The sequence below is a fragment of the Protopterus annectens genome, chromosome 13.part0, assembly GCF_019279795.1.
Source record: "Protopterus annectens isolate FY-2018-M chromosome 13.part0, PAN1.0, whole genome shotgun sequence".
Classification (NCBI taxonomy): domain Eukaryota; kingdom Metazoa; phylum Chordata; order Ceratodontiformes; family Protopteridae; genus Protopterus; species Protopterus annectens.
Window position 1 is genome coordinate 1238453383 of NC_056747.1, and position 23098 is coordinate 1238476480.

The window sequence follows — 23098 nt, forward strand, 5'->3', positions numbered from 1 at the left end:
TTTCAGGTTCTCTACATTTTTTCTTTGCTGGCATCCAGGCAGTGCACTTACTAGCCAGTAACTGAAATTTACCCAAAAGGCAAATTCACTATTTTGTGACTTTGTTTTCAAACTGGGAGAGCTGACATTAGCTGTTCCCCAGTGTGCAGCCATCTGCCATCTTGGAAGTCTGCAGTTTATTTAAGCTTGATCAACTTCTTAACAATTTACACAGACACTCTGTTAACTTTTGTACTGTAATGAACAGGCTCTGAGGGAATCCTTATTGATGGGTCCTTGCTTGGATTATTTCTTAACCAACAGTCAGAATGTGGTACTTTTTCTCACCAGTTTACCCTCTGTCATAATCAAGTTTTTTCCACAAAACAAGCAATGTACAGTTACTAATAAAACATAAAAATGTGATATTTACTTAATTAGTTAAGCAGGTTAAGTTGGTCTTTCCAATACAACAAGGTGGTTTAGGTTGACCTGATTTGAAGGGATATTTTAGAGCAACACAGTTAAGATGTATATACATAACAAGCAGAAGGTTATAATTCAAAGTGGAGAGGGATAATGACAAAGCTGGGGGGGGGGGTTCAAGAAATAGTGAGTGGGATTTTGGATGCAGATCCTTAAGGGGAATAATAACCATACAGAACATTATATTCATAAAATAGCTGAAAGTATTTATTTATTATGCATTTGTTTACCGGGATGGTTTGACTGGATAGATGTCCATTTTCAGCAGCCCGGGGAGTAAAGCTCCAATTACATTAGTAACAATAGAGACATTTAGAAATAAGTACAATATGCAGTCTTCAGTAGGGTTACAAACATAGATAAAAACATTGTTGACATAATCAGATAATACACGCAGTTAAGGGCTTAGTCCCTTAAAGAGTTCATACACTTTTAGAATCTATGATTGAAATGATTAGGCACAGTTTCCAAGATCAGCGGGTGGTAGTTAGTCAGGGCTTGAGCAGGGACATTGCCAGTGCAATTGGAAATGCAGTTTGAGGCTTTTTTTGAACTGGGTTAAGGAGGGTTGGTGTGCAAGTTTAGCAGGTAGCATATTCCAAGTTTTGCCTACTGAGTTGGCGAATAGAGAGTCCCCAGCTACATTTATGCTCTTAGTTTGCACCAGCAGTTTGTCAGCAGAGCACAGTGACCTCAGGTTGCTGTATGGTTTAATGATCTTGTTTAGTGCTAGTGTTTTTTCGGGTTGGTATAGAATTTTGTGTGTTGTTATAAGTTGGTTGTAATGGAGAAGTCTGGGCCATTCAAGCCATCCTAGCTGAGTTAGGTTGATACAATGGTGGGTCCTAGAGGTCATACCTGTAGCAAATCTAGCAATATGGTTGTAACAGCTAGCAAGTTTGGTAAGGGTGGCTTGATTCAAGTTAGTGAATTGGGGGGAGGAATAGAGGAGGGTAGATAGTAAGTGGGATCGAGCGATAGTAGCTAGTAGGTAGTTAAAATAACTAACCCAATATGAGCATGGAGAAAGGAGATTTTGCCAATGGGGATGAACAAGTAGGGGTACAGAAATTATGCAAGAGTGGCATGGAACTTACTGAGAAACCTGGCAAATGAAGCAAAATGCTGGGAGCAAATAACTCAAGCAGGAAAAATAATAGAGTGGGATGAGGCCAAGAAGTTATTTTGATTACAGGCTAGAGACTGCCTTTCCTACCACAGTTTAATCTCACAAGAGAAGGCAAAGAGAAAGGGTAAAGGGGAATTTTAAATGAAAGACCTACTCTGGTAGAGTTTTTAGTTGAATCTAGAAGAGAAGCAACTATTAAAAAATGATAATTAGTAGGGCATATAAAATTTTGCATGGTAACTAAAAGAAACAATCAGATGAGGTTAAAAAAGATTGGGAAGACAGAATGGAAAAGCAATTTACAAGAAAATAATGAGAAGACACATGTATAGCTCCCATGTATGTAACCAAGTCCAGAAGGTTTAGGATTTTTTTAGCAAATGTTGGAGGTCTGATAGACAAGAAAGAGGCAACTAGGACCATATGTTTTGGGAGTGTAATGACCTGGCAGATTTTAAAAATTCCCTACAGAGTATTTTCAGAACTATTGGGGGTTCAAATGGCTGAAAGTAAGGAAATGATTCATTTGACCAGGAGTACAGGATTTGAATTGCCTAGATATAAGTAAGGCCATATTACGTTTAATTCTACTGGCTGCCAAAAAAGCAATTACTAGAAAATGTACAAAGTCCACACCAACTGTATCTGAGATATCAATTATTATAAAAGAGATAAAAAACTTGTAAAAGGATCTTTAGAAAAGGAAAGGTGCAAATTACATAGAAGTAAATGGAAATTGTGGTAACAATACATGCACAATAAAGTTCAGGAGGAAGAGGAGTAAGGTTTAAAAAAAGCAGGAATTCAGCAATTTTTTTGTAATGTTGGATTGATCACATCAAAGAAAATATATGTGATGTATATTGTATTTAAATGGAAAAAAGTTAAAATGGTTTGTTTTCTTTTCTGTTAATGAATGTTTGCCTGTGTCATAAGTGATAACTTATTAAAGGTATTTATATATAAAACAAATTTGCTTGGTTGACTTGCAGGGGAACTCCAACTGTGTATGGTGGGACTTTTCATACACAGGGCTATAGAGGCACAGTACTCCTTATCCAATACAAATAAGATCAACCAATACATTAAGAATGTATTACACCCACATGTGGAGGATCTCCTTCATGGGGCCTTTTATAAATGAATCTTAAGCAGTAACCACCAGAATGAAGGATCCAGTGGATCAGACAATTGCAGAGTTCAGACAGTTAAGTTGTCATCATCATCATCATCCTCCTCCTCCTCCCTTTTCCCCCATTTTCTGCATAGGGTCAGGGTGTTGTGTCAACTGTCGGCATCTCTCTCTATATAATGCCACACTCGTGCCTTCTTCGAACTCATGCCTGACTGTCAAAGGTCTTCTCTCACACAATCCATCCACCTCTTTGTTGACTGCCTCATTTCCTCTTGCTTTCTTCCTGTCTGTCCCAAATCTTCTACACGAGATTGTCTTCTGCTTTTCTGCAAATAAGCTTGAACCAACAATCTGTTCTCTTTCACATTTAGAGCTACTTTGGCTTCTTCTCTTATGTCCTCATTTCTTCATCTGTCCCATGTTGTGTATCCTACCACCCATATGAAGCTCTTCATCTCCATCACATAGCTTCCTCAATGGCTCTGCCTTTAGTGCACAGTTTTCTGTACCACACAGTAGCTAATCATACCACTGTTTTGTATACCTTACTTTTCTGCTTCTTTGGCATTCTTCTGTCACACACAACACCTGATGCTATGTGCCAGTTGGCTGCAGCCCCTCTGATTCAACTTTAACCTCCTCATTTAAACTTCCCTTACCTTCAGCTACCCCTCCCAGTTACTTGAAGATGTTAACCTGTTTCACTCTGTTTCTCTTCTGGTGTACAACTGTCTTATCTGTGCTCATTTTCATTCCATCTGCCTTCGGTTTTGCATTCCATTCCTCTATCCTTTACTGCAGTTATTGCTCAGTTTACCTGTAATGCCACATCATCTGCAAACAGCAACTTTACTGATCTGTCCTCTCCAACCTGTTTGCTAATGTACTCCATCACCAGTATGAACAGCAGTGGGCTCAGATCTGCACCCTGGTGCACACCCACTCCCACTGGGAACCACTCAGAGACGACACACTGTTCATACTCGAGTCATTGGGTCCTTGTACATAGCCTACATGTAGTCTAACAATGTTTCTTGGACTCTGAACCATCACAGTACTGCCCAAAATCAGCTTTCTTGGGATCACATCACATGCCATCTCCAAGTCCAGGAATGCCCAGTTGGACTCTTTCATCATCTCTAGCTTCTTCTCAATTACCTGTCTTACTGAAAACATTGGGTCAGTTGTGCTGCATCCTGATGTGAATCCGAACTGCTCATCTCCCATCTTACTTTTTACTACTCTACATATTCATTTATCAGTCACCCAGACAGCTAAGTCCTACAGCAGAATTCACAAACATAGCCAAGCTTTGAGGGTCACAGCTGAAACAAAAATCCGCCCCAAAGGTGTGCATCAAACATAAAGGGGCAACGGTATGGATACCCACAATAGATACATTCTTAAACCACAGGCAAGAGTCAGACATCCCAGCAAAGTGAGCTCTGACTGCAGAATCTGTTAGCAAATATTTAATCACCTGCCTGATGCTAAAAGGTAATACAGCTGCAAATCTACTTGGAAAGTGGATGCCTGGCAACTGCAAGATCTTCCCTCTGTCCAGCAAAATATAAGAATTGTTCCATCTTCCATAACTTACACACCTGCTTCCAGGTACAACCAAAGGCAGACAGTGCATGCCCAAGCTATGAATCTCTCTCTCTCTCTAAACAAAACCAGGAGGATGAAACAGTTCTGGGAAACCTCAAAAAATACATTAGGAAGGAAACGGTTCTTTGTGAGGGACACACTATATTTCAAGCGCTAGGCATCGTTTCCCAAATACATCAGGGCCTGAAGGTCCTAAGTAAGCAAGTTAGCCAGCTCAGTCATCATATGGGTAAGCCTCCAAGTCAGGTCCTTCAAAGAAGAATGAAGGGCAGCTTTCAGAGCTGGACCACAATCTCACCCTCAGCAAGGTTACAGTGTGCAGGAAAAAGCCAAAGTCTACTTCTCAAGTATGAAGTAACTGAGGAACAAACCATATTGCTTTCCAACACACATGAATACCACCTTCTGTAAGCTAACAGACCACTGGTACAGGATACAATTCTGCCAAAACGGGGAACAGATTCCACTTTAGTTTGGGAGTGGAAGTCTTGTAGTAGTTTCAACTACCCACAATATCATGGCAAGCACATCTGGAAGGATCCGAAGAGCCTGTATCAACAGCCAGCCCCATACATGCAGCCAGCTGTCACTCCAACCAAAAGGAACATACCTGGCTAGGGCAGAATGAGTTTCCTGCACCGCTAGGAACCTTAAGGCCTAACACTACCCATTTTCACAATTACAGGAGGTAAGAATAATGAATTCTGGCGTTTATTTTATGAATTCCGAAGTGAGGCAAGAATCAATAAGAATATTTGTAGGAAAATTCCATGGCACATAACAGAAAGAAAGCATTCATTGCTGTTCTACTGAATGAATGAAAAGATGGGGAGCAGTACATTCTTCTGTCTAGCAAACATATTTTTAATCTCTAGAACGCCCTATTTCAAGGAGACCCTGACCAGACAGCCTCACATCCCAAGTATCCAAAGGATGTGAAAAACTAAGAGGGGTGCCCGGTGTCTATGCCCATTGATAGATGAGCATTACTTTCCTGCACAAGGATTGCAACTCCCTGCTCTGCTTGTTTAGGTACTGTGCAATAGACCTAGTTTGTCTAACAGGATGAGTAGAGTTGCACAGTAATCAATTTTCTAAAAACCCTCAGACCTTGCAGCACTGCTCTGAGCTGTGCAGGCTATTCCACAATGGTCACATTCCCTACATTGTGCAGGAGACTTGGTGGGCTCCTAAACCTGTAAGAAACATCTCTCCTGTCAGAATCTTTGATGGTTTGGCAATGGAAACAGAAGGCTCACCAAAAGATTAACAGTGAATGTCCACCACTCCCAAGTTCCCACAACAAGGTTCTGACACAGGAAGCAGATCCATGTGCATGCCATGACTCCAGAGCCACATTCACCTCACAGTCCAGTGCAACATCCACATACTCAGGAGTAAAATCACCATGAAGGTCATGGCTACTATCAAGCCCAGAAGGCAGAGTTTAAACTTGGATTTTGCTGCAAGTCATCACCCAAGATGCCAAGACCAAAATCTTCTGAGCCCCCTCCTAGGGCAGGAATAACAGATAGAGGAAAGTGACCAACTTAGGCTCAAAGGATTACTTCTGAACAGGGAACAGAGAAGCATTCTTCCAAGTTATAGTCAACTTTAGAGAATTCAGGAGCCCCCAGAGAAGGCAGAGTCTAGGGTTGTCAAATGCTAGTTCTCTAGATAAACAGCAGGGGATCCACCTTCTGTAAAGCAAGGTTTCAGCCACCACAACCAATACCCTTGTTAAAGAAGAGTCATCAATGCAAGCTGGAAAAGTAACACTACACAATGGAAGTAATTTCTATTTACAATGAAATGGAATCTCCTGTTTGGACACCAAATGCAGATAAGACCAAATAAGTCTGTCCATCATATACACTAGCACCATCCAGGTGCCCTTTTGGCATAAATCCATTGTCTCCTGCAGGATGACCATCCAAATTGGAATGTATTAGATATGATGCCTGCAATTAATCCACAACAATATGGAAGGTGTCCATTACCTCTGTTACCAGGAAGGGATGGGAATAAAACACCCACCCCTTCCCCAACAGTGGGATAGTAGCTACAGCCTGACATGTATGTTCCAACAGCTTTGCTGAAATGGCTAAGTGAGAGAACTGTTGAGCACCCAGACAAGGCACAAGGTGACCACATCTACAACTTAACTGATCCTTTGTGATGGTTAAACAAAGTAGGGAAGATTATGAGAACTGACCCCATCCCCCTGAGGTAGTTACAGATAAAAGTCAGGGATTGTGGTGGGACATCCTGGTTAATGTTCAAGGGCTTTCTTCGGAGATCAACTGTCGTCTTTCTCTTCTGGGGTTATCCCACCTACAATGGAAGGGGTTGAATGATGGTCAGATCATCACAAATGCCTTCTTAAGAGGCGAGGGCTTAGTTCCTCCTAGGCAATTGTCAAACAGTACAGACACAGCTGACCAAAATGCATCTCTCCAAACAGGAATCCAGAACATTTTTCCTGAGCTCCATGATTAACCATGATTAATGAGGACAATTTCAGTTATGCAATTCAGTGCAGGCACAGACAGCAACCTGAAGCCGTCACCAAAGCATCATCATAGTCAAGCCTGCAGCAGAACTCATGGCATCTCTATTGTGGAAGCCACAGTCAATCTCATAGAGGTCATTATACAGCCTAGACTCCAGGTAGCCCTTGAGCTTCTCCAGTGTCTTCCTTGAAAAATTATATCACAACAAAAACAGTGAAGACACTAGGATATAGACTTGAAGCGAAAGTCCAGCCACAAAGGGAGCTCTATTCACTTTTCCTCCCTGCAACATCATTTCACCTAAAATTACATCCTAAATGGAGATCCCCTACCAATAGAAATGTCAGAAACACTAGTTATATAGGACTAGATGAAATAGCGATACACTTAATTTGTGTAATTAAAAACAGGTTAGTATACCCTTTTATGCACATTTTTAAAAGAACATTAAAAAATGGTTATGTCCCTGATGTATGGAAGCAGGATAGTGTAACCATAACCTGCACAGGAAGCAGACCAATCAGCCTCATAAGCAGAGTGTAAGGTGACGGTAAGAACTGAATTTACTCAGGTGGACATGGGAAATCTCCTTTTCCATGATCTAATCCAGTATAGTTTTGTTAAAATTAAACACTGAATATTTAACCCTGCAACTTTCTCACAGTGGGACAACTGCCCTAGATGAAGGTTTATCTGTCTATGCAGCTTACCTCAATCTAGCTAAATCTGACAGTACCCCCCCCCCCCCCATGACAGACTCATACATTGCAACCTGAAGGGTTGCACCTAAAGGCTCCACATACCCCCCAAAGCCTTTCCTTACCTTTTCCAAACTGCCATAAGACCTACCATGCATACATCTGATTCTTTATGCAGACCACATGTTTATATACAGCTTCAACCCATCTCATTCTGAAATTCAACCCCAGTTCAAAATGTTCCTGCACTCCCTGCAGAACTGGCTAATTACACCACCTTCATATACCTTGGAATTTGGGTAGATCAATCCCTTAACATCCATACACCACATAGACAAAGCTAGAAGCAAATTTAACACTCCTCTTCTGGGCCAGGAAAATGTTTTCCTATCTTACTGCTCTGGAGTCCCTTTAGCTGAACTTGAATAAGGACTTCTATTCATTGTCACTTCTGCCCACAAAAAGTAATCCACTCTGCACACTCTCTCAAATACAATATGCTGTTTTATCATAAACTTTCCTCCTTACAAGCACCACATCACTCTTTCCAAAGCCATCTAGCTCCCAATAAAAGCACAGAGCTGATCTTCTACTTTGGCCACTTCTCTTCAGACTCCTACAACATGACTCATTCATGCAGCCTGAGCCCACTCCAACTAAACGCAACTGTGCTAATGAATTCTCAATTCTGGGACCAAAGCTATACGAATCCCATTATAACTAAAGGATCTATCCTCCCTACTCCACATTCAAAACTCAGTTCACACCTCCATGACAAATCTCAGTTGTAGGTGTTATCCTGTGGGCCACATCACCGAACAACCAACACTTTGCTCTAACTCCTGTCAATCTTTCTCTCTTCAGGTTTTGTCCACATTTCTACATAATAAATATAATGTTTTGCTTATATTACGAAGCATGTCTGGGGCTTGAATTTCTGAAATATACCAATGCTACCCATTTCTGATGTTTTACTGTAATCATGTGTGTAAATATCTGTGTACCTATTGCTGTAGTCACCTGGACTGTGCCTGAAATGGTTTACCACAGCAGTACACTGGTCAGAAATGGCCACACAAAATAAAGTCAGAAACCTAAAGATGCAAGAAGTTGAAATAACTTGGACCTAAACTGGATACATGGCAGAACAGCATGATGCTCCTCTCATCATCCCCTGTCACCAGAGGAGTCCCTCAGGGCTCTGTCCTGGTGCCATTCCTTTTGTGTGTCTGTTTTTCAGACATCACATCTGACTACTGTCTGGCTTACCAAACATGCAGATAACAGCAAACCCAGGAACGCTGTCCTCAACTCCACCAACCCCACACCTATCAAAGGCACTTACTTAAATGCGGCAGAAACTACCTAATTTCAGCATGAAAAAAATGTAGAATTCTACCACCTGCCAACCCCCTCTCCCTCAAAAAAAAAAAAAAAAAAAAAAAAGCTATCAATGGGCAACAACTAAAAGTTGACAGCAAAAGACCTTGCTGTGGTTCACTACCATCATGGTCTGGGTGCCAGATGAATAATGGGCGTGCCTTGATATGCATCAGGTATGGACATCCACTCCATGTGATTTATCCTCATGGTGTTTACGGCCTGCGGCTACAAAACAGACCCTCCTAGTGGTCATCACATGAAGTATTCAAGAATGCTGCAATTTTCGTGTCATGAAGTCGGTTAATAATTTCACTCCTCTAATAGCAAGCTGTTGAGTAGAACCACTGACATTTGTCACTATTAAGCTCTTACCTGAGACAGTATAAGCAATAACTATGAGGATCATTGCTGGAATCCAATAATCACATGGATACTTGCAATGTTTGGCATGTGAATTCAGGACTTCACCAATTACAAAAATAGAGATCTGAAACTGTACAAGTGGATGGAAAAAATGGCATGTGTTTATAACATGCACAAATGAGTTCTCAAACATGGGATGTTACAGAAAGTGTCAAATTTTGATTAGTAGGTAAGAAATACCCCAGCCAAGGACCAATCAGGGAGGGTACCCTACAAGTCTTCCTCAAAGTACCATCTCTGGTAACTTTCTTTCCACCCAAAAAAACAGCATAGGTCACAAGTCACCTAGAAATGTCCCCTTCCTCAGTCTTGATCCCCAGGTTCTGAGATCAGACAAAAAGAGGATAGAGATTGCTGTAGGAGAAAGCATCCTCCTTTGTTCAAACCTCAAAAATAAAGAAGTTATGTACTTACCATAACGTTCCATGTGAGTTGTACATCTCGCTTTCATTCTTACCAATGGGTTCGGAGCAGATTCCTTGGCTCCGAGTCGGCACCTACTACAAAGCTCAAGGATTTCAAGTAGCTCGAGGCCAAGTCCCTATCCCGTGATGCACCTTGAGTTACCTCAGACCTTGTTTGCTGCGTGTAATAAAACCATATGTCATTCTATAACTCCAAAACAGAGAAAGCATAGAAGGGTTGAGTGACCAGGAAGGATCTAGCATCTCGGTCTTCTGAGAGCCCAGGAGGGGGAAGGAGGGAGAGACGCAAGAATGAAGGCGAGATGAACAACTCACATGGAACGTTATGGTAAGTACATAACTTCATTTTGTGAAGCTGTTCTATCTCGCCATTCATTCTTACTGATGGGAAGCGTCCTAAGCACCATCTACCTCGGGTGGCTCATGGGAGTATATTTTTCAGGACCGTGGATCCAAAGGAGGCCCTGTCAACTTTGCAATGAGTGATAAAGGTATGATGTGGGCAGAAGAAATAGCCACTAAAAAGATGGTTTTCCATGACAAAAATTTGAGGTTACATGAGGAAGCTGGTTCAAATAGAGGAAGAATTATACGGAAAAGCATAAAATTTAGATTCCATGGAGAACACGGAAATTTCACAGGTGGTCTAATATGAAATGTCCCTTTGAGAAAAGCTTTGGATAATTTGTGTGACATAATATTCAATCCTTCAAATCCCAGATGAAAGTTAGAAATGGCAGCTAGTTGAACACGGACTGTTGCTGCTGCAGCTCCTTTATTGAATATCATGGTCAAGAATTCTAGAATAGAGGCCATAGGGGCTTGGTAAGGATCAATATTGTTTTTATAGGCCCATATAGAATCCAGGGGTCCTCCAAAAGATGAAGTCAAAGGAAGGGGAAACAAATCTGACAAGGTCAACGAGGAGCTATTAGAATAATGGTCCTTCCCAGGGCTTTTGCTTTCTGTAATACCTTGGGTATCAATGGGATTGGTGGGAATGCATAAAGGAGACCCGGGGGCCAATCGTGAACGAGTGTGTCCATTGGGGCTTCTCCCAGAGAAGGAATCAGGGCAAAGTAGCTTCTGCATTTCGTGTTCATGTGACTGTCAAAAAGGTCACAGCAAGGCTGGCCCCACCTGTAGAATATCCTGTCTGCCATTTCCGTCTTGAAAGACCACTCATGGGGCAACAAAATTGCTCTGCTCAGCTTGTCTGCTACCACGTTGGATTTCCCTGGGAAGTGCATTGCTAACAGAAAGTGCTGGGTGGAAATAGCCCACTGCCATACTCTTATGGCCTCCCGACAAAGGGGGTTATGGCCTGGTTCCGTCTTGTTTGTTCAAGTACCAGACCACTGACATGTTGTCCATCTGAATCGCAATCGAACCCAGAGGAAGAGTCCTGGAAGTACTGCAACACTAAAAGTACTGCTCTTATCTCTATGACATTGACATGCAGATGTGTCTCTTGATTGGTCCATGTGCCTTGGGCTGCCTTTCCCTGAAAATGCCCCCCCCCCACCCTATCAGGGAACCGTCCGTGGTCACTGCGGCTGCTGGTGGTGTTAAACAAATGTATGTCCTATCGTAACATGAAGTGAGGTCAATCACCACTGTAGATCCTTTTTGCAGGAGTTTGTGATCATTATCATGTGTGACATGGGGAGCTTTTGGTAAGACCATTGAGTGAACAACAGCCATTGCAGTATCCGCATGTGCATATGACCCAGTGGTATGGCCAGAATTGCTTCTGCCATCATACCCAACAATTTCAAAATTTCTGATGCTAATGCCTTGTTTTTGATATTAGAATACGGACCTGCTGGTGGAAAAGTAAGACTTTTTCTACTGGAAGTCTTAGGGTGGTGGTGGTGATGGTGTCCAGTTCTGCTCCGATAAAGACAATATGCTGTGATGGCAACAAGGCAGATTTTTGAGTTTATTGTAATGCTCAGCTGGTTGCAGAGTGAAAGAGTGGATTCCCTGGCCTGAATGTGTTGATGCCTGGTGGTGGCGGCGAGGAGCCAATCGTCTAGGTATGGAAACACCTGGAATTCTAAATGTCTCAGGTGAGCCATCGCCACTGCCATGCATTTGGTGAACACTCTGGGGGCTGTAGTGAGACCAAAGGGCATGGTTCGAAACTGGTAATAACTGGCTCCCAGCCAGAAGCGCAGATGATCCCTGGATGGCCTGGACATTTTTATGTAGTAGTACGCATCCTGGAGAACTATCGAGCACATCCAATTGTCTTTCCCTAAGAAGGGAAGTATTGACTGGAGCATGACCATTCATAACTTCTCTTTCTTTACAGATTTGTTTAGTCTGCTTAGGTCCAATATAGGTCTCCAGCCCCCTGTCTTTTTTGGAACTAAAAAGAATCTTGAGTAAGTTCCAGATCCTGTCTGGTCTGCTGGGACTGGTTGGATGACTCTTTCTTAGCAACGTCTGGACCTCTTACTGTTGCTTGTTCCCTGTAACTGGGTGGAACGTCCAGGATTTTTCTTGTTGGTGGAAGGGGTGTGGTGAATGGGATGAAGTATCCTCTGGAAATTATACTTTGTACCCAGTTGTCATTTATTTTGAGCCAGGCATCTGGGTACAAAGATAAGCGACCCCTGAATGTCTCCAGAGCAGGACAGTCGGGCCTCCTTTCAGGAGCGCTGGTAGGGCTTCCCAAAGAAGTGATCTCTGTTGCCCTGGTTTTGCAGACCCCCCCTCTGCCGTGAGGACGGCATCCTCCATTATTGCTCCCTCCTCTTCCCCTGGAGGGGGGGTTCACCACGTGGTCCTGAAAGGCACCTTGGGCTTTTCAGAACCACATTTTCCCTCCCCTTTGACCCTTGGAGTAAGAGTCTGGTAGGGGTGGAATAATGGACTCCAACAGCAGTCTTTCCCTCCTGGTCACACCTGGTTAAAGTTTCCTGAACTTTGGGCCCGAAAAGGGATGAGCCATCAAAGGGGGTATTCACAAAGGATGACTTGAAGGGCTCCAAAAAGGAACACAAGTGCATCCAGGAGTGTCTCCTAAGAGCAACTCCTGTACCAACTGCCCTACTCGTTCCATCAGCTAAATGTGAAATGAGGTGCTTGGACGAGTTCACTATGGAATTGAGGGTAGCAAGCTGGGAGGCAACTTTGTCTGTAGCTCCTGCAGCTACTGTACCCTAAAGAGCATCTCCCAGCTCTCTTTGTAGTCTCGTAAAACGGGTTAAATGATTAAGCGAATGGAGTGCAAAAGTCGCTGAACTAAACATGTGCTTCCCATATCTATTCATGATCCTGGAGTCTCTGTTAGGAGGATGGATGGCTGAGGAAGTTTCAGACATTTCCTTTTTGGTGACTGCCGCCACCACCATGGCATCAACTGGCACATCTTTGATCAAGAAGGATTTATCTTGGGGGGGCTGATATGAACTTATTAGGCCTCCTAGGAACAGGCTTCATGGTGTCCAGAGACTCCCACACCCTTCCTGAGACCAGCTGCATAAGCTCATTGAAGGGCAGAGACACCCAAGAGGTGGAGGGCTGAGACCCAAAAGCCTTCAGCAGAACCGACTCATCCTCAGTAGGGTTGGTGGACTGCTAGTCACCCCTTTGCCTAAGGATTTCAAGTATCCCTGCAAATGAGATATCCTCAGAGGGGGACCGTGGGGACCCTTCTGATTCATCCAAGTCAGTATCAGATGTTAGAGACTCCTGAGGGAAGGCTAAATGTTTCCTCTTACAAATACTCTTCCTGGGAACCTCATCAGTGGGAGCTTCTGGTGAGATCTCGGAAGAGCATGGGCCACCCAATGGGGCTTCCTGAGGCTCTGGGTCTCTGCACTTAGCTAGAATCTGTGAGACAGAAGCAGACACAGGCACTTTAGGGGATGAAGAAGCCGGACATGAAGTTGAAGTTGAGGATGTCTTGGGAGACAACTCTCCTCATGGCTTCGAAGGTACCCCTGCTCTGATGCGAAGGGACTGACAGATCTGAGGAAACCGTCGACACCCCCAGCACCTGGACAGTGGGCTCCGAGCTCGAGGTAGGAGCCGAGCTCATCAGAGCCGAAGCCCCGAGAGGCAAAGTCAGAACAAACAAGTCAGTTTGACGATCCTCCCCGGACCCGACCAGGGACTGTCGGCTCCTAGACTCCTCGAGGACGCCAGAGTGAATGGAGCCGAAAACACTGGAGCAGGCATCAGCTCCGAAGGCTCTACAACCAGCAAGTCCAACTCCTCCAGCTCTGAAGGACCGGTACGGCTCAGAGGAGGAAGATATATAGCTGGCATAAGGGTCTTCGTCTCCAAAGCTGCCGGGGTCGGAGCCAATAACAATTTTGCAAAGGCCGGTACCTGTAAAAGCTTCTGCACCACCCGATCCACATCCAAATCTGAGAGGCTAACAGAAGACAGAGATGAATGCACCGATGATACTGACTGAAGAAGTGGAGATTTAGCAATTTCGGATACCGGTTCCAAAACCGGGGACCAGCTCCAAAAAGAAAAGACAGTCAGCTCCGAGACTTGTGGAGCCGATGTCACAGACTCTTAACTTTTTTAGACTTTTTCGAATCCACAGAAGTCTTGGAGGACTTACTAGATCCAGCTTGGTCACTCAGAGAATCCTGGAAAGAAGGTTTCAACAAACCCCTGTCAATGAGCTTCCTTTTTCTCTCTTGGAGGACCCTAAAGGGAAAGGAATGGCATATGGAACATGTTTCTTGTAAGTGCAAGGCACCTAAGCAGTAGACACAATTAACATGGCAGTCAGTAACAAACATCTTCTGCCCACATTTAGGGCATTTTTTAAACCCTGACTTAGGATGTTTGTCCTTGTCAACAGCCATGACAGAATTGGACACACCCAACAACAGCAAATATAAATTAGTCTTCTAATGAAAAACAGGCTAAATGTAAGCACATACACACAAGCCCTTTAAACTAAGGCTAACTACAACTACTACTAAGTCTTCTAATAAAAAACAGGCTAAATGTATGCACACAAGCCCTAAAATTAAGGCTAACAAGCACGCACACAAATTAACTAAGCAGATAATATTAACAAGTAAGTTAACTCTAAGAATTATAAAATACTCTGCTAAGGAAAAATGTGACAAAAGGTCACTGAATAAACAATTTCTAGTCACTGTGTAATCGCACAATACTATCCTAATAAAAATGTGACAAAAAGGTCACTGAATAAACAATTTTTAGTCAGAAAATATAAATTGGCCTATGGAGAAAAAACAAGGCCAAATATATAGGTATGAAAAGTACACAAGAGAAGGGAACACTGCAGATAAAGCTTTAAGAGCTTATCTAACCTAAATATCTAACTATTGTAAGAATACATTTCTAATAATTTTTAGAAATAGAAAAATATTAAAGGTTTTACTGGCTCGAGCTAGCAAGAACCTCCGATCAGTTGCAGTGGAAAACTTGATCTGAGGTAACTCAAAGTGCACCATGGAAAAGGGACTTGGCCTCGAGCTACTTGAAATCTTCGAGCTTTTTAGTAGGTGCTGACTTGGAGACGAGGGATCAGCTCCAAACCCATCAGTAAGAATGAACGGCGAGATAGAACAACTTCACATACAAAGTTTACTGAATTAATTGGACTTTGGGCCACACAACAGAAGTTTCTGTAATTTTCTGCAGTTGAAGCCTTTGACAAAGATTCAAGGTTCACCCAGATAAAAATTTTAACTAAGACTAGTTTGGGCTTGCTGTCCTTAATGCCAAAGTAATGTTTTCTTGTCCTCCTTCCCTTATATCTTTTGCGGGGAAAGGGAATCCACTTAAGCTTTCTTGCCACAACCTAAGAAATCAAGGATATCAACAGTGGTCCCACAGTTCTTGGCTCTGGAACAGAAGATGTAGACCTCAAATCTCTTGGCCTAGAAGTCATTACAGGATCCTGCTTTGATGGCTGAGGCTTTGATTTTGGTGTCTGTATCAACTGACTTGACCTTGACGTTTTAGACCTCAACTTTACAGTCGCTATTGGTGCTCCTGATGCAAAATCCTCAGGCCTCAACAGTGGTTTCAGGTTTAGTGTTCAAGAAGTTAGTGCCAGCATTAGCCCTCATATTTTGGGTACTGATGTTGGTGCAGTTGTACTCAATGTCAGAATATGTTTGCTCTAGTCATATTCAGGTCAATTTAGACATTGACAACTATCTGATATCAAGTCATCAACCATTGTTACTGTGGTACCAGATGAGACCATACCCTGAGCTAGGGGCTGGTACTATCTGGGCAAGCAAAAAGATCCTTGGCAGGACCTACAGCCTTGTAAGCACAAAATCAATCTTCCTTATCACTGGAATAATTTCCTCATTGAAAATTCTTGGGCCATATGCTTGGACTGATTTACAGAATCACCCACTGCTGACTGATGAGAAGAATACCAATTCTGCAGCATCCCCCAATAACCCAAAGTCCTAGGGATGATGTTTCTGGGAAGAACTGGTCTGCTGACCAACAATCCTCCCCAAACATGACACTGCAGAAGGCCTTTAGGTCCTGCCACTGGCAGATATTCTAAAAGTAACCACCCATTTGAAATGGGAGATTCTAAATGCAGAATTTCCAATTCCAAGAAAAGGAGACTGGATCCTTCAGTCTTCCAGGGACTGGAGCTTCTGGTCAGACACTCCCATATCAGAAGCCTTACTCTCAGGTAGTTACTCTGAAAAGGGCACCAATGCCACAAAGCCCAGCAGTCCACCCACAAGACAAAGAATCACATGCAGCAGATTGTCTTGGAAGCTAATGTAATCCCCTCCTTTTTCACCAAGGAAAGTAATAAGAACAGGTTGGAAAAACACTAATTGCCAAGGTATTTTCAAAATTTGCAGACCCAGAGGGATATATCCTCTACCATCAACAGGCTACAGGTCCAGCTCTGAGGCCTTACCAGACTGTTTCCCTGTGGATGAAGTAGAGGCAGTCTGATTTACAAATGGACAGAAGGTGGAACAATCACCAAAAACAGATGAATCAAGATAGTCAAATCCAAGGGTTGAAAATGTTCCTTTCATAAATCCCTTACCTACTGCCCCTAGCCTTGCTGGATGTCCCACCCCATCATAAAACCTGCAAGGATGGAGGCACTAAGCTTCCTTTGCAAAACAGCCATCTAAGAGATCTCAGTAGACCAGAAAAGATTTAGATTTTATAATCCAGGTATATAGTACCAACAGAAATGGGCCTTAGGCTAATAATGGACATAAGCAGCTTAAGCCTAAATAAACATATCCAAAAATGCCTTCTGCATGATGTTGGGACAGTCAGCCTTTCTTATCTAGCAAATGGAGACCAATAATGCTCTTTAGACCTCCAGGGCTCCTACCTCAACATCAAAACTGCAAATGTTTCCAAGAAGTTTCTAGATTTTTGAGTTGGTCATTACAGTTTGGACTCAATGGTTTGGTCTCAGATTAGTCCCAAAGGATACTCCCCCAAATCATGTTAGTGGTGGCAACTCACAAAGGGCTGCAAGGTACCAAAGTGTTCACATACCTGGACAACTGGTTCCAAGCTGCTACCTCCACTCAAGATCTGGTAATGGTGTGGAGTCTGACGTAATTACACTCTCCACACACTGTGCCAAATGTTAAATTCTACAAAGTCACAATTAATTCCTACACAGCTGCTCACATTTACCTGCTGCAATCTGGATAAGTCAAACATTCTTGTATTACACTGTTCTTTGTTATAACTTGCATAATTTCTGTTCTTGCTTTGTAGATGTACCATAGTTACACAGTCCAATAACTCCTCAAAACTAACTTTAAAAATATTTCACTCCCAATGTGTATTAATGCTCTCACCCACTGGATTTGTCTCCCTAAAACTGGTATCTGTCCAGAACCTACAATTTCATACCCATACACTGAAATCTTACTCCATTCTTTTCTACATTATCTGTGCTTCACTCATTTCAAGATACCAAAATGGATATCCATTACTTTCCTTCCTCCTATGTCACGACAGAAATGGCTGCAGCTCACTTCTCACAGTCCACACTGCTTTCTGCTATCCACATTCACACAGATGTCACTGATTCTCCATCCCTCATATATCTATAACCAAATTTATTATAAATTCAGATCAGATTATGACTGTACCACTAGCTGGTATTTTAATGGGAGAGCACCTCTTTTCTGGCAGGCCCTTTAACTCGGGTAATTCACTTCTGTCCATAATCCTCTCCTTTTCTGCCCCAACAGCTATTAACACTCCTCTCTCATCAGGAAGTGTAGCATATCCTGTAGCAAAGTAGGGGAATTTACCCAGTACCCTCACACCAGAATTCTTCAGGATTGTAGAAATACCACCTTGTGCCTCAGGCCTAGTCAGTCTAATCCAGTCAACCAAAATAAATAAATAATGACAGATGGAGAGAGATAATTTTTTTATGGAACTGTACTAAAGACAAGAATCTTAGTTATTAAATGACTTTATACACTGTTAAGAGAAAAAACGTAAATGAAAATTATGGTTATGCTTGCACTCACTCACCTCTTTGAAACGGCAGCAGCTCCAGCTCCCTGTGGCAGTCTTGCAGCAGGTTTGCTTAGAAGGACAAGAATGATGGGAATCACACTTCACATCCCTCCCAGGGGTCATTGTCTTGGCAAAGATGAGGTAGAGGGAAGACTTCTGCACTTCTGTAGAAACTGCTTGACTGGACAGATCACAGGTTCCAGCAGAAACATTGCATTTGTAGTTAGTGGGGCAGCAATGCAGATGATCCTCACAGCATACAGCCTACGTGGAAGTAAAAAAGAAGTTATGTCTTACCATAATGTTCCATTCGAGTTGCCCATCTTCATATCTGTTATCAACCTGTGGAAGGTTCGGTTCTGATCTTCGGAACCAACTTGGCTGTTTTTATAGCTCATGGACTCCAAAAAACTCTCGAGTACATCCCTTACCCATAATGCTTAGGGAGATTACCTCAGATCGAGTTTGCTCATAAGTGAATGAAAGAGGTAAAAATAAATGAAAGAGACCACATCTGGAGTAGAATTGTATTCCAAAAGGAAACATCTCAGGTTAACATCCAATCTGCCAGGAAATTTGGCGGGGAGAAGGAGGGAGGGGAGTTGATGACAGATAAAGATGGACAACTCTGTAGGAAAGTTATGGTAAGACATAACTTCTTTATCTGAATTTGTCAATCTTCATTCTATCATCAATCTGTGGGGCAGAGTCCCCAGCTACTTAGAATCCTGGATGGTCTCAAGGATATTCCTCAGCAGCATTGAGCCAAATGATGCTCTTCCCCTAGAGACCAAATCTAACTTGTAATGAGTAACAAAGGTATGGAGAGATGCCCAAGATGCAGCTGCACAGATGTCATCCATGGAAGTTGCCAACTGGAAGACAGCAGAAGTAGCTACCACTCTAGTTGAATGTGCTTTCGGAAGCATAGGTAAAGAAAGACCCCTTGTCCTATAAACAGAATAAATACAGTCCGAAATCAACTGAGCTACGGTTACTTTGTTTACAGGATGTCCCAATTTAATATATAAAAAAGAAACAAACAGCTGATCAGACTTCCTGAAGTCTTTGGTCCTGTCAAGGTAGAATCTTAGTTGCCTGTGAACATCTAACAGATGTAATAAGTACGGTCTCTCATTAGAATAATTTGGGAAAAACACCAGAATGTTAATGCATTGATTAAGGTTGGTTTCCAACACTACCTTAGGTAAAAAGGATGGATTGGTTCTGAGAAAAACTCGAGCCTTGTGTAAAATCAAATATGGTGGTCTAGATGAAAGTTCCTGAATTTCCTAGATTCATCTAGCCAAGGTAATGGCTACTCAAAAGACAGCTTTCAGGACAGAAACTTTAGATCACATCTAGAGGCCAGCTTGAAGGGGGATTGTGTCAGAGCTTGCAGCATCAAGGTAAGGTCCCACGGAGTAGGGTCCTTGTAAGGAGGCTTTAGGAGAAGAGCACCTTTTAAAAAGGCTTTACAAAGCCTACTGTATGTGAAGCAACAGATAATCCATGGAAACTATTATGAAAATTAGAAATGGCTGATAAGTGGAAGCACCATCACTAAAAATAGAAGCTAGAAAATGAAGAATTTTGTGGATTGGTGCTGAAAAAGGTTCAAGGTGATGTAGGGAAGCCCAATGAACAAATAGTTTCCATTTACTTGCATAAGGTAGATGGTTTATGAGATGACAAAAGCATGCACCTAACTGGGGAAGAGAGCATATCATGCCTGGCCTCTAATGGAATTGGCGATACCATGCTGTCAGCTTGAGAGATGTAATGTCTGGATGACTGATGTCCACTGAATATGACAGGAGGTCTGGAATTGGATCCAGAATCCAAGGTTGTTGTACCAAATGAGGCAACAGCAAGGGGTATCAAATTTGCTGAGGCTAAAAGTGGGCAATGTGGATGAATTTTCTTTTCATAGGTTCATAGGTTGGTACTAGGCTATTGGCCCTAGTGCCTAAACAAGCCTAGCCATAACAATTCCCTTGGGTGCTTTCTGTAGAAATTTGGGGATTAGTGGGGTTGGAAGAAAGGCATAAAGGAGACTGGGTGGCCAATTGTGAAGAAGAGCATCCCTCGGTAATTCCCCCAGTGGGGGTATGAGGGCAAAGTGACTGCTGCATTTGTTGTTGAGAGGGGGGGGCAAAAAGGGTCCATGTGTGAAATATCCTTTCCGACACTTTTGGAGTGAGGAAACCACTCATGAGGTAGAAGGATGCACCTGCTCAACTTGTCTGCTGTCACACTGGACTTCCCTGGAGTATGCATTGCAATCAGAAAGTGGTTGGTTGAGATCGTCCACTGCCAAACTCTGATGGCTTCTCAACATAAGGGGTAAGATCTGGTTCCCCCCTGCTTGTTGATGTACCACACCACTGACATGTCTGTCTGAATCACGATCGTCCCTAGAGGCAGAGAATCCTGGAATCCTTGCAATGCTAATAGCACTGCTCTCATCTGTAGAACATTTATGTGCAGACTGGCCTCTGATGGGGACCAAGTGCCTGGGATTGTCTTTCCCTGGCAATGCCCCCCCACCCCACCCAAGCTGGGAAGCATCTGTGGTCAATATGCCCTTGGGTGGAGGGGAATGAATGGGCACCCTTGTAGGACTTGATTTGAATGAATCCACCATAGCAGATCTCTCTTGCATGTGTTGGTGACTAATATTGGCATTGACAAAGGATACTGAAGGATGGACCATTGTGCTGCAAGTAGCCATTGTAAAATTCTCATGTGAAACCTGGCTAGGGGAACAAGGGTTATGTCAGCCACCACTGATCCTAATGCTTGAAGTACTAGTCATGCTGGAACTCTGTTTCCTTGTAATAGTGTATGGACTTGTCTGGACAGTTACCACTCAAGACGGAGGAAATGAGGCAATGGAGGTTCTTGTGTTTAACAATGCTCCTGTAAAAATTAGACTTTGTGTTGGTTCCAGCAAGGATTTCTTGAAGTTGACTGTGATGCCGAGATGGTCACATAATTGTAGTACTTTTTGTTTTGTTATTAGCAGTAGCTGCCTGATAGTAACCAAAATGAACCAGTCATCTAAGTACAGAAACATCCGGAATCCTTACAGTCTTAAGTAAGCTACTACTACTGCCAGGTAAACATCCTGGGGGCTGTGGTGAGACCAAAGGATAGAACTCTGAATCGGTAATGACTTTCTCTCAGCCGGAAGCAAAGGAATCTACTGGAATGGCTGCCCATCTTTATGTGGTAGTATGTGTCCTGAAGATCTATAGAGCATAACCAGCTGTCTTTTCCTAAAAAACGGAATGGACTGAATCATGACCATCTGGAATTTGTTTTTTTTTTTTTTTTTTGTTTTTTTGAACAGATTTGTTCAGTTCGCTGAGATCCAAATTTGGTCTCCAGTTCCCTGCCTTTTTTAGCACTAAAAAGAATCTTGAGTAAAATCTGGATCCCATTTGGTCTGGTGGGACTTCTTGGATTTTTCTTTTTTTCTAGCAGCTTTTGAATTTGAATAGCTGCCTGTTCCCTATGACTGGGTGGAAAATCAGGGAATCAATTTGAACAGGGAGTAGGAAGGGAAAAAAGAATTATATAGCCTCTGGAAATAATTCTCTGCAGCCAACTATTGGAGGTGATTTCTTGCCAAGCTTTTAGGTGCAAGGATAAGCAACCCCTGATTGCCTCCAGAGGTGGACAATTGGGCCTCCGTTCAGGAGCTCTGGAAGAGATTCCCAAAGAAGGAGTCCCAGAAATCCTGATGTTGCAGGCCACCTCTGACGTAAGAGCAGTGTCTTCCATTGTTCCCCCTCTGCCTTTGGGGAAGCCTTCACCAGGTGTAGTCTGGGAAGGAAGACCCTTGGGACTTTCTGAACCACATTTTACCCGTCCAGTTGGGCCAAAAAGGGAGGAGCCATCAAAGGGTGTTTTGACAAACAAAGACTTGAAGGGCTTCACAAAATCGCACAAGTACATCCAGGCATGCCTCTCCTTATAGAAATGCCTGAACCTGCTGCTCTTAACGTTCCTTCGGCTACATGAGAAATGAGTCTCGTGGAAGAATTGGAAATGGATGTCAGGACAGCCAACTGAGAGGTGACTGAAACCTGTACCTCTTCAGAAACAACTCCTGAAAGAGTATCTGACAGCTCCTTTATCAGATCTCTCTGCAAACTCTTAACATGTGCCAGGCAGTTCAAAGACTGTAGGGCAAAGGTCAATGATGCATAAACTCACTTCCCGAATCTATTGCCTGTGACTCCTCGCTGGGGAGATGGATAGAGGAACTTTCTTCCACTAGTTCCTTTTTAATGTCCGATGCTACCACCATGGCATCTACAGGAACTCCCTTTGTCCAAAAAGGTTTAACCTCTGGAGCTGTGAGAATTTTTTCTGGTCTCTTAGGAATTGGTTTGGTGGCATCAGGTGCCTTCCACACCTGACGAGAGATCAATTCAATGAGCTAGTCAGCGGGTGAAGATACCCAGGAAGTAGATGGGTGGGTACAGTCATTCCCTGGTAAAAGGGTTGAAGGATTTCCAGCCATCTCTCTGTTTAAGTATTTCCAGGATGTCTCCAAAGGAGACATCCTCAGGAGGTGATCTGGGGGACCCTTCGCCCTCATCGAAATCCATGTCTTCAGTGATGAACTCCACTGGAGAGTCCAGATGTTTCCTCTTACACGATTTCGTCTGAGGGACCTCCTCAGGAGAAATGTCTGGGGAGGTTTTGGAAGAAAGATAAGTTGTGTAAAATCTTACCATAGCCATAGATGTCCTTCTCTTCCATGTTGCAGTATTCTGCATATGGGTTTACTCCTCTAGTCT

General features: G+C 43.0%; 1 protein-coding gene across 4 annotated transcripts in view; it reads right to left on the minus strand.

Annotated features, from left to right (window-relative positions):
* GRN (granulin precursor) overlaps positions 1–23098 on the minus strand; it is an 891963-nt gene that overhangs the window by 26033 nt on the left and 842832 nt on the right. For 3 of the 4 annotated variants that reach the window (XM_044055245.1, XM_044055246.1, XM_044055244.1), the window contains exon 21: positions 18300–18548. The exons of the other annotated variant lie outside the window; for it this stretch is intronic. In XM_044055245.1, coding sequence (XP_043911180.1) covers positions 18300–18548 — 249 coding nt within the window. The remainder of the gene's footprint in view (positions 1–18299; positions 18549–23098) is intronic. 4 annotated transcript variants of the gene reach the window in all.